Source organism: Filicampus tigris, chromosome 21 (genome assembly GCF_054856515.1).
Source record: "Filicampus tigris isolate MCC_2025a chromosome 21, RoL_Ftig_1.0, whole genome shotgun sequence".
Taxonomy (NCBI): domain Eukaryota; kingdom Metazoa; phylum Chordata; class Actinopteri; order Syngnathiformes; family Syngnathidae; genus Filicampus; species Filicampus tigris.
In genome coordinates, this window is record NC_141237.1 from 11,016,907 (window position 1) to 11,033,639 (window position 16,733).

The 16,733-nt window shown below is 40.3% G+C and overlaps 4 protein-coding genes across 6 annotated transcripts in view; 3 read left to right on the forward strand and 1 right to left on the reverse strand.

Annotated features, from left to right (window-relative positions):
• The first annotated feature begins 1 nt into the window (after position 1).
• Positions 2-2,746, forward strand: msrb2 (methionine sulfoxide reductase B2). Its single transcript, XM_086021199.1, has 5 exons — positions 2-347; positions 548-645; positions 1,860-1,936; positions 2,142-2,289; positions 2,377-2,746. The coding sequence occupies exons 1-5, from the start codon at positions 236-238 to the stop codon at positions 2,506-2,508; spliced, it is 567 nt and encodes a 188-aa protein (XP_085877325.1). The 5' UTR covers positions 2-235; the 3' UTR covers positions 2,509-2,746.
• Positions 2,747-2,953: 207 nt separating this feature from the next.
• c8g (complement component 8, gamma polypeptide) lies at positions 2,954-7,028 on the forward strand. Its single transcript, XM_086021198.1, has 7 exons — positions 2,954-3,237; positions 4,724-4,869; positions 5,038-5,108; positions 5,188-5,295; positions 5,397-5,501; positions 5,739-5,774; positions 6,245-7,028. The coding sequence occupies exons 1-7, from the start codon at positions 3,058-3,060 to the stop codon at positions 6,262-6,264; spliced, it is 666 nt and encodes a 221-aa protein (XP_085877324.1). The 5' UTR covers positions 2,954-3,057; the 3' UTR covers positions 6,265-7,028.
• A 331-nt stretch (positions 7,029-7,359) lies between these two features.
• Positions 7,360-8,986, forward strand: LOC147127601 (lipocalin-like). The gene is made up of 6 exons (XM_086021200.1): positions 7,360-7,529; positions 7,623-7,762; positions 7,834-7,913; positions 8,337-8,450; positions 8,560-8,661; positions 8,737-8,986. The coding sequence occupies exons 1-6, from the start codon at positions 7,434-7,436 to the stop codon at positions 8,748-8,750; spliced, it is 546 nt and encodes a 181-aa protein (XP_085877326.1). The 5' UTR covers positions 7,360-7,433; the 3' UTR covers positions 8,751-8,986.
• A 284-nt stretch (positions 8,987-9,270) lies between these two features.
• Positions 9,271-16,733, reverse strand: part of cntnap2a (contactin associated protein 2a) — a 248,014-nt gene continuing 240,551 nt past the window's right edge. For all 3 annotated transcript variants that reach the window (XM_086021181.1, XM_086021180.1, XM_086021182.1), the window contains 3 exons: positions 13,183-13,452; positions 12,043-12,114; positions 9,271-11,967 (listed from right to left, as the gene is read on the reverse strand). In XM_086021181.1, coding sequence (XP_085877307.1) covers positions 11,768-11,967; positions 12,043-12,114; positions 13,183-13,452 — 542 coding nt within the window. In that variant the 3' untranslated portion in view covers positions 9,271-11,767. The remainder of the gene's footprint in view (positions 11,968-12,042; positions 12,115-13,182; positions 13,453-16,733) is intronic.

Consider the following 16,733-nt stretch of genomic DNA (forward strand, 5'->3'; position numbering starts at 1 on the left):
AATTCGGTCAGTTATCCACCTTATCTAAAATATTCTGTCAATAAACCTTGTAGGCTTTGGACATTGGCCAGCAATTAAAATGGAGTGAACCCAGTCCACTTTGACCTAGATTGTAGAAAGTTGGACTTTTTGAAAGGCTCACCCAGTTAACAGGTGGGAGCAGCCAGCGGAGGACCAGTGCTGACTTCTCAGCAGTTTCAACACCTGTGCACTTTGAGGCCTTCACACTGCAAGCATGTCTCGTCTAGTCACTCGGATCATTGTCGTTTTCAAGCACTCGCGAGCCACACTATCGCTATTGCCACGGAGCATCCCAGCCTTCTTGCGCCCTGTACACACAAGTCCAGGTAAGTTGGATCTATTATCACATTAAATGGGTTATATGAGCTTGAAATGGTAGAGAAGTCTGAAATGACAATTCTACGCCTAGAATGATTGGAACTTAATACCGTAGAATGGGAATGACAATTGATTATTTATGCTCAATTTAATCTCAATTAAATTAGACTTATATAGATGAGTTCAAGTATTGTGCTGCTCTCTTCAGGACTGAAATCTCTCACCCGCTATAATGAGAATACAGACTGGCAAAAGAAACTTTCTCCTGAGCAATATGTGGTCACAAGAGAAGGGGCGACTGAGGTGGTGAGTAACAAAAACAGACCATCTACCACTCCCTTACACACACACACACGCGCTCACCCCAGCATATCCTGACATGGGGTAAATGAGATATTTACGTAATTAGATCATTTTCACAAATGTAAACGTTATGACAATAGTATGTCACCTGTGACATTTCACACACACATCAGCAGTTGGATATGGACTTTGTTCTTTCCTCTATTGACGACCTATGTTAAGTTCAGCTATCTCAAGAACAGACCACATGGAATGTTGCATCCATAATTTCAGTCCTTGTGGAAATACGTGTCAAGTTCAAATTTAAAGGGGAAGTCAACGCAAACATATTTTTTTCTACAATATGTTCTATGCAAGCCCACTAATTGAAAAAGGTCATTCTGATAAATATTGCGTTTGTGGAATAAGTGTTAATCCACTTGTTTTTAGCCATCTCTGGGGGCGGCCATTTTGCCTTCTGTCGACTGAAAATGACATCACAACTGCTCACAACGACCAATCACAGCTCAGATTCAGAAAACAGGTCAGCCGTGATTGGTCGTTGTGAGCGGTTGTGATGTCATTTTCAGTCGACAGAAGACAAAATGGCCGCCACTAGAGATGGCTAAAAACGAGTGGATTAATACTTATTCCACAAACGCAATATTTATCAGAATGCCCTGTTTCAACTAGTGGCTTGCATAGAACATATTCTTGAAAAAAATATGTTTGGGTTGACTTCCTCTTTAAATTTGAACTTGCCTCAACTGATCATGCTATGCTACAAAGATGGATTTTACCGATTGAAAACAACATCATAACTATTTACAATTTTAATAGTGTATAATTACAGAATGATTGTTGTACCACATGTACAGAATTATTGTACGATAATATATATTCTTAGCATAATAGTTATTTCAATACATGTCACGCATGTATATTAATCTTGTACAAATACAATAAAACTCAGTTTTATAATATGTATATATTTATGGTTGTAGCACTATAGAACTGCATATCATCATTCTTAGAAATGTTAATATTTTGCTCTGCTGCATCAAAGGCAATCTAAATTCTGCACGCTTAATATGCGGACAATACGGATGTACTGTATCTCATGAAGTGTTCAAGAGTGTAATTTGAAAAATATTCAAAGTTGATTTCATGTTATCTTTTTTTTTTTTTGTCTCCATAAATGCATATGCCTGCACATTTTCATTTGGGTTTTTTCTTAGCCCTTTAGTGGGATATACCTGAACCACTTTGAAATGGGGATGTACCACTGTGTCTGCTGCGATTCTCCACTCTTCAGGTAAAATCTGGTCATTTCATGATAAAATGCCTCATTAACTCGTCCACGCTTTGCAGACTCTACGATTAGTTGAAGACGAAGCCGTTTTGTGTCCGTTACATCAGTTTAATACTATTTTATGCATTTTATAGTATAACTGCACATTTTTTAAAATTCACCTTTCATGGACTATGTTTTTTAATGTTGTTTACAACTGTCTTGATAGCTCAGAGGCTAAGTATGATTCTGGGACAGGCTGGCCAGCTTTCAAGGAGGCTCATGGTACATGGGAGCAAGACGAGAGCCTCGCCTCTATCATTCGTCGCCCTGACAACAGCCTGGGGAGTGCTAGCATGGAGGTCATTTGTAAAAATGTTAGTTCTGCTTTACTCTTGGAAGTCTGGCATTTTTAAAATGTACTACACACACTCTTTCTAACATATTTTGTGTTTTTCATGCAGTGTGATGCCCACTTGGGTCACGTATTTGAGGATGGGCCAGACCCTACTGGTCAACGATTCTGTATTAACAGCGCGGCCCTCAAATTTAAACCTCGAGACGACAACAAACCTGGCAAGACGGAAGAAAACTAATATGCTCTCTGGACCTGCATGTCACTAACAGCAAAGTTGCTTTTCATTTGTCATTTCCAGACAAGGAGGGATTTGTGGTGTAAATTATAAGATCATTTTTTGTTAGATCTTTTTCATAGTTTTATCATGTATGTACACGATCATTGGTGAAGTTTGTCATTTTTTTTTGGTGTACTTTGAATGGAAAAAAAACTGGATGTGATTGCAACATCAATTTTTCAGTCCACTATTTTTTTTTTGTTCTGCAATTTACCTCACTTGGATTAAGTTTGTCAATTATTTTTATTAATAAATGCATATGTTGCTCTCTATATTCTATGTTTTACTTCAAACTGATAATTGGGTTTAATGCTGCATTCCAGTATCAAGAACCCCACAAAGCAGGATCCCATCTCGGTTAATATTTAACCGGACATGCCATCCTCTTTTGACACGCTGTTTGTCTCTTGCATTATCTGTTTTATTCATTTTGAGTGCTTGACTGTGGACGCTGCACACCGGGAAGACAGAGGAAGAGGACACAAAAAGGAAATTTAAAAAACGAAGAGGATGGCAGGAGTTTGGAGGTGTTTGCTAACGCTGGCAGTGATTTTTGTGTGTCTCTGGGGAGCTACTGAGGCTGTAGGTGGCGCAAAGAGTCGGCCCAGACCCAAGAGACGACCTCGCAAGAAGCCAAAGGTCGACCCTATAGATCTGACGCCTCCCCAGACGAATATAGACATACAACAGGTATGGTACTGGTGAAATGCCCATTTGGAGTTTCAAACTAAAGGAATTGTGCAAAAATAACCCAGTGAATAGCCCCAAGCTTGCGATTTGATTAATACTGGGTGTAAATCAGTTGTACGCTGCGCCCACGACTGACATTTAAAGTATTTTCCATCTTGGCAACTGGTAAACCTCAATTGGAATGTCAGTTGTGTAAAACAAAACAACTTTGAAAGAAGCCAGTGCATCAAATGTGCACTTTGCTTAGTCAGTGGTCAACATGTGGTCTGGCAAAAAAAAACAAGCTTGTGTAACCTGTGTCAATAGGGTGCGTGGGGAATTTTGTTTTTAACGCAACACATCAATCACAGATTGTGCATGAGAAAATGAGGTTTAACTTAACTCAGTATACAGTAAGAATGCTTTTCATCTGATCTTTCAATACTTACCAGGTAGAGCTTGATCGAATTTTCTGGCATAACTCCTGTTTGAATGGGGAGCGTCGGGGCACAACCATTTTCAGATCTCTCGATCTCATTCAAGTCTCGGCTCTGGTTGGGCCATTCAAGGACATTCACAGAGCTGTCCTGAGCCCACTCCTTCGTTATCTTGGCCTTGTGCTTAGGGTCTTGTCTTGTTGGAATCCAAGCTTTCGCCCCAGTCTGAGCTCCTGACCACTTGTCCTCAGGACAGTTTTAGTCAGGTGATGGGTGGTGCCTGGTTTCTTCCATTCACGCCATGAGTTCAATTTTTGTCTCATCAGACCAGAGCGTTTTCTTTCTCAGCCCTTCAGGTGCCTTTTGGCAAACTCCAGGTGGGTTGGCATGTAGCTTTTACGAAGGAGTGGCTTCGTCTGGCTACTGTACCAAAAGGCCTGATTGGTGGAGTGATGTTGAGATGGTTGTCCTTCTGGAATGTTCTCTCATCACAGAGGACAGCTAAAGTTTGGACAGAGTGACCATCGGGTTCTTGGTAAGGCCCTTCTTTCCTGATTGCTCAGTTCAGCTGGGCGGTCAGCTCTAGGAAAGAGTCCTGATGGTTTGTAACGCCTTCCATTTATGGAGGCAACTGCTGCTCGGAATCTTCAAAGCAGCAAAAATGTAACATTCCCCGGATTTGTACCTCGAGACAATCCTGTCTCGGAGGTCTACAGACAATTCCTTTGACTTGATGCTTGGTTTGTGCTCTGGCATGCACTGCCACCTGTGAGACATTATATAGACAGGTGTGTGCCTTTCCAAATCATGTTCAATTATCTGAATCTACCACAGGTGGGCTCCAATTAAGCTGTAGGAACCTCTCAAGAGTGATCACTGGAAACACGATGCACTTAGATATATAGATATATAGAGATATAAAGTCCAAATTATTACAAATAAAATACATTATTATTATTGGACCTCGTTGGATTGTCTGCTGGCAGTACGTTGGCCGACTGGTTAGCAGAGGTTGTGGACAGATGCACAGCATTCTGCATTCAATATTCCGTTTTGCTTTTGTGTTTCAGATGACAGGGACATGGTACTTGCTCAACACTGCCTCGAAATGTTCTTATCTAATCAATCATGGAACCAAAGTGGAACCTACAGTCATGACCCTCACATTACCCACCACATCAGACCAATCACTGTTGGTTAGCACTAAGACACGTCAGTAAGTACAATGAGAGGATTAAACAAGCTCTTTACTCTCCCTAAGATTTTTTAATTTTTTTTTTTTTTAAACTTGTCATGCAACTAAGTAACTTCCGAGGTGTACTGCTCCTCTATGAGTCCAGCTGTCAAAACTGAAGTGACCCAATCTGACTTTGTCCTTTTTCAGTAATCATCAGTGTTGGGAGATATTGCAGATGTACCATTTAACTCCGACCCCAGGACGGCTGACACTTCCAGGTTTCTCTTGTCATACTTATTTTGTAAATGACGTAATAGTAATAAAATACCTTGGATCAAACGTTATCCCTTCCTCTAGGAGCTCGACCCCAGCTGAACACTGATATTGTGATCGGAGAGACAGACTACAGCTCCTATGCTATCATGTATTATCAGAAACAAGGCAAAATCACCATGAAACTCTACGGTGAGCTCCACAACCCGATTTAAAACTAAAAGACAATAAGTGCTTAGAAGGAAATAATTTGGTCTCGTTTTCCCTTTCATGTTGTTTTGTGTCATATTCAGGCAGGTCGGTTGACAATCTATCCGAACCATTGTTGACCAAGTTTGAGCAACTTGCTGAAAAACAAGCTTTGGGACTGGCATTCCTCTTCCCCTTCCCAACCTACAGTACGTCCCCATGCAGTTCAAAATTTCAAATAAAAAAAAAAAAAGGATTATTATTATATTTCATTATCAAAGGTGTATTGTTGTTTTTTGAGGGCTAGTGACCACAGACTTAACAAATGGATTCTAAAATTAGTTACTATACCACAAAAATCAAGAATAGCATTGATGCTGCTGCCATTTTGAAATTTCCATTTTTTCTCCCTTTTTTTTCGTTAAAAAAAACCATTTTTTTCTTAGGTCACTGTGGTGATGTGGACCAGCATCACAAAATTGGTAAGTTGGTATTTGCTCCTTTAAAAAAAAAAAAAAATAGATATCATCTTAGCATTTTTTTCAGAAATTGAACAGTGAATTTAACAGCAATGCATTGATTTTGGATTAAAAAATTCAGTTTGTCAATTTTTGTGTATGCCTGACTAAAAAGATTATAAAAAATAAAAAAAATCTCTTTTTATTTAACGTATTCTCCTATGGCACATTATGTTTCATCATGCATTTACAGACAGAATAATATTCTCACAAATGGTTTGGTAGCAAAAGACAAAATGTAGCACAATAGTGTTACGATGAGTAATGAGTTATATCACAGGGAAAATGATTGGGAAATCGCCGTCCAGCTGTGCCTGACGTGTTAACTTGTTTCTGTAGCAATCAATTTCAGTGAAGTCAACATGTTGTTCAAGAGCTTCTGATGAATATATCAGCACAGAATGGAATTTAACCCGTCTCTCTTTGTCTTGCAGACTGTGTCCCCACATGCTGAACCAGCAGAACGTGCATCCAGCATCACGGCCGGTTGTAGTCCTGATCAGTAGTTCTTGCCCTCACTGAACTTAAAATCAATAGATACAACCAGTTAAAATAAATAATAAAAGACAAAAACAAGATCCTGTAGTAAAGGGTCATTACGTTGCATGCCTTAACCATCACCACCATTATTATCAGATCATACCTATTTTCGCCAGTGTGTCAATGCACGATTTTGGCATGTGTGCACGTGAGAGCAGAACATAAATGAGAACCAGATGTGAAATCTCAAGGAGTTTGGTTACACAACTTGAACTTAAAATGTAATGTGTGATTGTGTGTGTGTGTGTGTGTGTGTGTGTGTTACATAAGCAGCCGAGGACCAGTTGGTGCCTGTTTGGTCTCCCCAATTTCTTTTTTTTTTTTTAACAGCTGTAGAATTCAGCATTTTTTACTCTTGATATTCTTTCTCATTCAAATACACAGCGGAGGAATCGGGGTTATTATTGAAATTGTTGAAGTTGCTATTGTGTTTTAGTTCTGCCAAAACCCATAACAATTGTTCGTGTTTTAGTACAGTTAGTCCAAAAAAGTTTTTGATTCATTAGCAATGTTAATCCAGACTAAGAGGAGATAACTTTTCCTCACCTCCACAGATAACATAACTCACAACTTTATGCTCCAAATGAGCAGGGTGACATGCCAACTGAAAAAGAAAACGTATCCCTGCAAATTACAACCACAAAATCTTGAAATAAAAACTGAAATACAATAACCACAGTACAATCTATATGTTTTTCTTTATTCACGACTGGTCAAGTGTACTGACATTTGCTCAACTGTCATTCTGTAGCGAGAGCTTCTATTTCCCACATGGGGAGCACGTTTGTACTCTTACAAAACGACTTGTTTGAATAACCGAACTTGCATGCGCCAAACATTTGCGACGGATGAGAAACTGGGGGAGATGTGTGTAAAAGGATGCCTCATTACACGCCCAACCCTCCCCTTCACACGTGCACTTATGTAACAGCATCAATTTGCATTGTGCTGGCATAAAGCCAAAGAGTTTTATAAGGCAGATGGGAGGAGACAAGAAGAGCGGAGGAGGGGATGCAAGATATAAGGCCCCTCGAACCACCTTTCCACATACCACAAAAGAAGAGCTGACCCAAAAGAGGCGCCATGATGAACACACTACTGAGGATGCTGGTTGCACTTCTGTGCATACTGGCTGCATGCGCTGATGTCATCCCTGTCCAGGATTTTGATCTGCAGAGGGTAAAGCAAAAAGAAATTCAAAGTCATCTGCTTTTTTCCCTTATGTACTGTTTGACGCCGTTTTTTTGTATTCCTCTCCGCTGTTTTCTTCAGATGGCCGGCAAGTGGTACATGGTTGGCTTTGCCACCAATGCTCCTTGGTTTGTGAACCACAAGGGAAACATGAAGGTCGGGACTGCAGTCGTCGTGCCAACTGAAGAGGGAGACATGCACCTCTCATATGCCAGCATAAAGTGTGTCATTCACAGACGTTTATTGTCACAGACTCGACTCTGAATACTGACCTGGTTTGTCCCCTTTTAAGGGATGATGGTACCTGCTGGACTATGAATCATCTTGCTAAAAAAACAGAAACTCCTGGACGCTTCACCTTCCACAGCCAAGGTGAGTAGACACATGCACACAAGGGCTACATGATTATATATATATATATATATATATATATATATATATATATATATATATATACATATATATACATATATACATACATACAGAAACAGACTGTTACTTTAAAATGTAACTCAGTTACTTTACTGATTACTTGATTTTAAAAGTAGTTAAGTTCGATTACTTGCTTGACATCGCGCATCTCACTCCTTCCTATATTGTTATGTGGTACGGTACGGACCCGAAAAGGCATATTTTTTTTTTGCATTGTAGAGCGCCAACACATTAAAAAAAAAAAAAAAAAACTATGTACCATTAGATGGTGCCTAGATGGTGTAGTTGTACCTAAAATTGTGTCTGGTGAGCAGGAATGTATGAACACAACGATACAACAAACTCTGACCTCTTATTTTCCAGTTTGGAACAATGACAATGACATGCGCATCGTCAGCGTCCTGTATGATGACTTTGCATTGATCCACACCATCAAGACAAAGGAGGGCGTTTCGGAGGTTTTAAACACACTTTACGGTGAGTCCAAGCTTGTTCATAAGGCTCTCACCGGAATCATGTGGCATGTTGCATTTGGGATCATTTGGTGGCAAATACCGGTGCTATTTCATCACTCATTTCTTTACAGCTCGCTCTTCTGAGGTCAGTGTGGCCCTGCAGCAGAGATTCATAGATTTCTCCATCGAGACGGGCATCCTGCCGGAAAACATTGCCATCCTACCAAATGCTTGTGTGTATTTCTAACATATTCAAATAGCTTGCAGTTGTACCATTCAAACTTTTAACTTTCCTCATGTATTTGCAGCGGAGTGTTCCTGAGGCCTGAACAACCTCCTCCTCGCTCTCCAATGTACCCGTCACACAGCTCGGCTCCACATATCCACTTTTTTTCCGCATTTATTCAAACACCTCACTATTTCCATTTCACACAACTGATTCAAATAGAACACATAAGAGCGGCAGAGGGAAAATATATCTATATTTTTTTAACATTTTTAGCTACTGATTTATGGCTTTTGTTGACCCACAAGGCAATAAAAATAAATGGAAACAAATTGTGTATTTTTTTTTTGGCTTTAATAAGCAATGCATCATTGTTGTGAATGAGCCTCTGTTGGCAGCGACACACTGATGTCAAATTATTTTTGTTTACATTTTTCCAGTTTCAAATTTCTGAACAGCTTCTAGCTTACCTGTACTATTGATAAAAAAAAACAACAATGTGTCAAATACTATCTCTGCTGAACTATGGATAAAACGCATGAAAGCGAACTGAAGTCACCAAAAACGGAGTAATTTGGTTTTTAAAAATCATTTTATGTGCTTTCATTGTCGTGGCTAAAAAAAAAAAGTTGCAAGACTGAACATGGTCTTTAATATAGCATTTTTTTTTCAATAGTATTTGTGCACAAAACCAAAGTCCATGAAGGAATTCATGAACGGTCTTAGTCTAAAAGAACTCACACAGAACCTTGACCTCAATCCAATCATCATTTTGGTTGAACGAAAACAAAAATATTTCCATCACATGTTCACAGCTGCAAATTGGCTGCAATGCTTCCGTTTTCACTTCCTGTTGGTCCAGTGATCACATGACCAAATACTTTTATAGATAGATGATGCACAGAAGAGAATTTGTTCATAAAGATAAAACACTCTTTATTGAACTCAACAGAAATAAAAGAAAAGCATTCGGGTTATGACTACTCTACTCCTCATTCTCATGTTTGAACCCCATTAAGGGGACAAATGTGTGTGCACATGATTATGTATCATATAGTGGGACTATCACAATTAGAGAAAAGGAAGTCACTCGTTTTTTGCCTTCACTTATTAAGTCTTGTTTGAGGCCAAAGTAAAAGGCAGGCAGAGTTCACGCGTCGGCTACGAGGCAACAATGATGCACAAAAATCCATCAGTGGAAGAGGGCTTCACAAGAATTTCATCACACGCGCACCCCAAATAAACAAAAAGAAGCGAACATGTTTGGCAGCTCGTCGAAATTGTAATTAGAATACAGAAGAAACACAAACGTGGGGGGAAAATATGACACAAGTACGAAATGGAAATCCTACATCGTTTAAATGCAATTTGCACGAAAATGGCACTGCTTTTTAAGTCTCTATTCATTCCTTGTTCCGAACATCTGTGTAACAACCTTGACGCATTCGCCATTAAACACTCTGCGTCACACACACATAGAGTATAGCGCAGGAGGCGTATTGCTCAGCATCACCTTCCACAGCTTTATAAGTCTGTAAAGAGTAAACCCGTCCAACTCCCAAATTCTGCGTTTCGCATGTTAAGGGTTAAGCACCATTCAAATCAGCAAATGCTTAAGTGCGTGCATGGCTTGATGAGATTTCATGCAGCAGTAGTCAGGTTAAGTCCAGGACAAGGCGAAGTGGCTCAAAGGCACAATTAATTTGAAAAAGCCAATTATTAACTTGACGACTTTTTACGTCCTGATTAAATATCAGCTCTGACTTTTTGTCTCTGATAATTCACCGATGTATTGTATTCAACAACGCCACAGCCAAAGTCATGATACGCAAAAACCATACCGGTACCTTAAATCCAAATGTGAGGTGGGTGACGTAAGACTCAGTATGTTTGGCAAAGAGAAAAATGACGGGTTCAAGTCTGAATATGCAAAGACTGGTTCCAAATGAAAAGAAAGCTGCAATGTTGAGCTAAATAAACGCAACCATCGACTATAAGGATTTCTCATCATGCTCGGAGAAACGCCAACACGTCCCGTACAATCGAATGTCATTAAGAGTTGAACATTGAACACTATTTGATACATACATTATGTACGGTCATTGGCAAATGTTTGATAATCTTCTAGATTAGGATGAAGGAGTATTACGGCAGTCACACTAAACAAACAAAAATATATACTATAGAATACCTGGAAGTAAATTGCAGTCTTATGAGAAAAAGGTCATAATATTGGGATTAAATAAAATGTTCTGATGAAGACTGGCTGGATTTAAGTTTTACAAACATGTAAATGGACGTTTTGTCACATTAAAACAATTATCAGGATGAACTGTTTAATTAATGTTTGTTCCTGAGAATCAATTACAATGAAATTGCCACTTTTGCAGGATTTATACGATCATCAAACAAAGGTGTTTTTCATTCATTTAGAATATAGCACATTCGAAGAGCAACCCAGTAGCTGGTGAGTTTCATGACGTTCACTTGACTAATGGACTTTATTCACATAAGAGTGCAACTTTTGTTCTTTACAATGCGGCCCTAACACTCCTTCATAGATTAATATTTATGTAATGGACTCTCTGAATAAATCTTTGAACAAAATAAAAGAAAAAATATATACAAAGGCGGGCTGGTGCGACTACAGTCTGCAAAAAACAAAATGATAATAGTTTGGCATGATGATTTGATCATTTTCGATATTAGATATATTTTTGTTAAAAAAAATTAAATCAAAACTAACAGAGACTCTGTCCTATCACACAACCCAGTAAATATAACTATTTGTCATATACAGTATTCAAAGGACTCCGTAAAACTCCCAAGCACAATACAAAGGACAAGCCAGTTAGTATTTACATGAGCAGCCTCGTGGAGCAACACCCGGCTGAGTCCCTCATAGTTTCTATACTCTCGATATAGATATACAGTATATATAAAAAAAAAAAAATAATAATTTTACACATCCCTCTCTCTCTGGGAGGTTATTGTCCTACTGAATGACTTTTCTTTATTCTTCCCATGACTGGTCATTTCATGTAACAACCTCCTTCATGGTGGCGACTTGTGGTTTGACGACTCACATCCTTTCAGAGTCATGTCACTGGTTGTTAGATGAACCACTCCTTCTTCGATTCCTCAATGGTTTCTGGGTTTTCTGTTCCGATAATGGCCGTGTCTGTGGACTCGCCGGCGGGCTCTGCGCTGCTTTTGGCCTCGTTGGTGTGGTAGGTGCCTTTGTGACGGAACATATAGCGGATCAGGAACACCAGAGTGCATAAAATGGTGAAGATCACCACTGCGATGATCCCTGCGGGGGAGACGACAAACAACGTGCAGTCAGTGCATTGAGAGACTGAACCGATTCGATATCGATGTGCTGTACCTCCGATAATGGCTGAGTCCCTATTGACCCCATCAGGAATCACTCTTTCCTCATTGAAAGGGAATTCTGCATCTAAGGGAGTGAGTAAGGAAAAAAGGAAAGTCAGAGTTATGTTGCTTTTCGAGATAATTTGCAATATTGCTATGACCAACACCGTAGACGATACGGCAAGTGTTTACAATCTCATCATAATGCACTTCACTACTAATGCAATGAATAATTCTGTCAAATTAACGAATGAAACATGAAACATATTGTTTACTTCCTCCGGTTTGCGCCGTTGTAGAATGGAAGTAGCCTTTTGCTAGCCAATCGTAGCGACATCCCTCATTTGAATTCAAATCAGGGCGGTCAGAGCGCAGTACGCCATGTTTGACATTGCGGGAATAGAAATAGATTCGCTGCGGTATGTGCATGACATAGGCAGCCGGTAAACTGCAAGATATCCCCTTGCGGATGATGTAGTTGGCCGCGCATGTGACATGGGTAATTGGACACCGCCTTGCACCCAAGACCTTGTGTCCGTGTCTATAAAAAGCATTGTACTTTTGGAATGCCGAACACCTTCATGGGAACCCTAGTTCTTTCTCTTTTTAAAAATTTTTTTTTATCATGTCAAGAAAAAAAATGAATGAAATTATATTCAGCTCAATGAGAGTCCCTGAGATGCAACATTAAAAGAAAATCTCAAAATACTGTGGCATTATTGAATCAGATTAGGCAGCGTTAAAGATTACATCTAAGTATAGCAAATGCCAAGCAGACACGCTGATCCCTTCAACAGAAGCATGGCAGGCTGACCCTGTTTACAAATCGGGGATCCTGGGATCAATGGACTGGATCTATGTCTAATAGCTCAGCATCCCCAAAGGCACTGTTGGCATCAGGCCCAAGCAATAATGCTGCATCTTGAATGATGCCAATCGTCATCAATTACTACCAATTTTGCAGACTAATGTACTGTAACAGTAGACGCAATGTCACAAGGTTTGACTTTGTCTCTTTATATTCGAAAAATTCTTTTAATTTTCACTTTAATGCGATTTCTGTAACGCTATACATACATATATATATATATATATTTTTTTTCTGACAAAATGATTGAATACATTTTGAAAGGTTATTTGGGGAAATCCTGACCTGTGTTGTCCAGATGCCACGGGTCTGTTGCGGCCGACATTGGCGGGATGGTGAGAGGGGACGCCCCGCAGTTGGACTCCACCAGTTTACCCTGGTAAGACACCGGCCAGGCAACCGCAGGCCGCGCTTCTTGCACAAGAGCTGTCTGTGTGCTGCTCCTCAATGCAGACTTGAGGGGGGCCGCTCCGTTGAACTGCACCCGCGACAAGCAGCCAATGAAGCCTGGAGTGTTGTAACGCTCGATCACTACTGGGTCAACATATCCCGTTTCTGGAAGGACAAAGAGGAACAGTTGGATAGATTATCCCACCACTACACAAACGCAATACAGAAAACTTGACATGAACTACAAACGCATCATACTCCTAAATATACAGTGATATGCAATCTTTGCGTATTAGAAATTATGATTGGTCTGTAAGATGAATCCTTAAACTTAACAAAACCTTTTACTATTGTAGCCAGCACAAAGCATGAATATACCTTTAAGATGAACTACAACAGATCAAAATCTCAATATAATTATCAAAATATATATAAAAAAAATATATGTATAAAATAAATACAATTACAGATTGATTTGTGGAAATTGTTGGATAACTAAGTCTCACATATGGACTAGTTAAATTCTGTTCATCATCAGCGTATTCGCATATTAGCAGATTAAAAAAAAATTTTTTTTCCAATATATTGTAATATTTTGGGAGGTTTTTGTGGGGGGATTTTCGGTTTCACTCTCCATTTTTTATAGAGCTTTTTGCGTTTAAAAAAACCTCCCCCAATACAAAGTTGTCAATTTTACCCTGATGGTCAACCGTCATTTTTTACATAAATTTAGTCTATTACATCGAGATTACTGCTTTGCTTCCCCTGTCCACTCTCACTATGACACACATCTTAACACAGTACAGGTGCATGAGTGCACCACAGCCAAACAGCACATCATCAACCATGCAGCAGTAACGCCGAAGCAACAAAAACATGTTATGGTAAGCGCTGCAATTTTCTTATCCGGACATGGCGTTATTATCGTCATTTTTATTTTGATGGGAACAATACGAGTGTGTGTAGGCACACTATTGATTGTGCTGCCAGGAACAGCGCTGAGCACTACATAATCATTATCTGACCAGGCCTCCCACAGATGTGTGCATTGTATCTAATACACCATAAACTGTATCTGATGGCAACAACAAAAAGGGAGGAGGGCTACTCGCCTCGAGATGAGGCACTAAAGCTATTTGTGTATCCGTCTGCATACTAATAAGTTCAAATGTTAGTCAGCACCACATTCGAATGAGACTTTGGCCAGCAACAAGGACCACGCGCTTATCAATCACGTCACATCTTGAGAATTATGCGTGTGTGTCCGTGCAGAAATGGTAGAGGCAGAAAACACACACACGAGCAGAATACAAACAGCGCCTTTATGAATACCGATTGCGACAACAAATGCACTCGCTCCTGCACATGCGTTGCAGAGACGCGGCCCTGAATACTGATAAGACTAATATTATGGGATGCCTTAATAGGCTGCTTTGCATACGGCATCCAGTGTCGAGTAAATAGCTGAAAAAGGGTCACGATTTTAGTGATTCACATGGTAATGTTCTCCAGATAATATTTCAGCATGTAGTTATTTATTCCCCCACTAAAGCACTTCATCCATCCATTTTCTTTAGTGCTATAGAGAGGAGGCTGGATTCTATCCCAGCTGACTTTGATCGAGAGGTGAAGTACTGTACCTGTACTTCCTTTAACCTGGATACAGACAAGCGGATGATAGGTTGGGTTCTCTTCATCTCAAATGTCAAATTCCGAGTCAAAACGATCATTTGTACAGCGGGTTCTTTGGGAATCCTAGCATAAAATATTTTTAATAGACACAACCTGGGGACAAAAACTCGGAATCAATATGCATCACAATCTGCACAAGTACAGTACAGTACAAGCACAAACATACATGTGTATCGGACACACGCACACACTTGTCTCACTGAGTAATCAATAATAGTAGGCCTATAAAAAGGCCATCTAATGGGGTATATTTTACAACAGGAAGCTGTATATATGATAGTATGAGCGTGTTTCTCTCCACAACAAAAGCAACGATGTTAGCTAGTGTTAGCTTCGGGAACATTGCCCCTGCCAACATGGTTGCCAAGTAGGAATGTCGGTTAGCTGGGCTGCTATAGCTCACTGGCTTTTCATGTCTTCCAAATCTTTGATGACAACACAAAACTCATGGATGTGCAAAATAAGTTCCTATTTTATAACACATATTGTGAGGTATAAACGTGACGCTTACATGTATGTTGTGTTCATGTAAATATGACCTTCGGGTGGTCAGACTGCTCGGATTAGATGTGTGGCCAGTTGGACAAGTCTGACGTCTGAGGACTGTGAACAAGCTGCACAGCACCATCTCCAGGTGGAGGAGCAGCTACAATAACAGACTGCTGTCACTGCCCTGCCCCACTGAAAGACTGAGAAAATTCTTCCTTGGGAGGGAAACGCTAACATCACATTGCACCCCACGACGCACATTGCACATTAATCACCATGCACTTTATTACCGACCTTGAGATGATCATATGTGGGTACTAACGGGTCGTTCTGTATTGACAAAGCCGACCCATTCTTTTGGGTTGCCTTTACTCCTTCGGGGGATTTGCAAGCTAATAAACACAGCACGAACACTTTTGTTCATGATCGCAACACGGCAAAGTCCAATCCACTTGGCAGGAGATAGCGGTGCTGCAATGTGTCATCCCAAATGATTGCATTGTGATCCAGCAGTTGGGCTGCACCGCAAACCATATGTGGCCCAGCGCACACAGATGCGCGCGACAGCCTCAAGGTCACAGACTTGATCAGTCGATTACACCCTCTGGGCTTGCGCGTCACCGGTCTGACATGAATCTGCCGGAGGAGAACGGGCAGGTAGAGGGCTGGGGTTTGGGGAGGTGGATTTTCTTTGAAGGGGGCTTGGAGATGTGGGTCAAGGACGAGGGAGAGAGAAGATGGAGACATCTGCAGGACTAGTTGAGAGGGAGGGTGTGGCTGCGTCTGCAATGGCTGATGAAGAGGCGGGAAAGGTGAGAGACGGGATAGGGGGTGGAAAGACGGTGTGTGGAGAACAAAAAAAAAAAAAAAAAAAAAGGTTGAAAGGGGGAACAAAAAATACTTGAATGCCTGTGGGATGAGAACGAGGGCAGAGATCAAACTGTTGCCGTGGCAACAAATGGAAGCTGGTGCAGGGATGGGGGGAAAAAAGGTTATATAGGCTGTTTTAATCAAAATGTGAATCATGTCACACATTTGAATAAATGATAAAATGCAGAAGCCGTGGACGTAAGAGCGCCTCAATAATGGCATTAAAAAATGGAAACGCAACTAACTACGAGGGCAATTCGGCTGTTTTTCTTGAAGATTTAACCGTCACTGATGTCTCTTCTTATTCTCTGGAATGTCCTCAATCGCTAAACCGACACTAAAACTGTAACGCTACTAATAAATTCTGTGTGTGTTGGCACAATTGAAGCAAATTG

Coding starts and splice junctions, on each gene's coding strand:
- msrb2 (XM_086021199.1), top strand. CDS start 236: ATGTCTCGTCTAGTCACTCGGATCATTGTCGTTTTCAAGCACTCGCGA. Junction 348..547: donor CCCTGTACACACAAGTCCAG/GTAAGTTGGATC, acceptor TGCTCTCTTCAG/GACTGAAATCTCTCACCCGC. Junction 2,290..2,376: donor TGGAGGTCATTTGTAAAAAT/GTTAGTTCTGCT, acceptor TTTTTCATGCAG/TGTGATGCCCACTTGGGTCA.
- c8g (XM_086021198.1), top strand. CDS start 3,058: ATGGCAGGAGTTTGGAGGTGTTTGCTAACGCTGGCAGTGATTTTTGTG. Junction 4,870..5,037: donor GTTAGCACTAAGACACGTCA/GTAAGTACAATG, acceptor GTCCTTTTTCAG/TAATCATCAGTGTTGGGAGA. Junction 5,296..5,396: donor AATCACCATGAAACTCTACG/GTGAGCTCCACA, acceptor TGTCATATTCAG/GCAGGTCGGTTGACAATCTA.
- LOC147127601 (XM_086021200.1), top strand. CDS start 7,434: ATGATGAACACACTACTGAGGATGCTGGTTGCACTTCTGTGCATACTG. Junction 7,914..8,336: donor CTTCACCTTCCACAGCCAAG/GTGAGTAGACAC, acceptor CTTATTTTCCAG/TTTGGAACAATGACAATGAC. Junction 8,451..8,559: donor GGTTTTAAACACACTTTACG/GTGAGTCCAAGC, acceptor ATTTCTTTACAG/CTCGCTCTTCTGAGGTCAGT.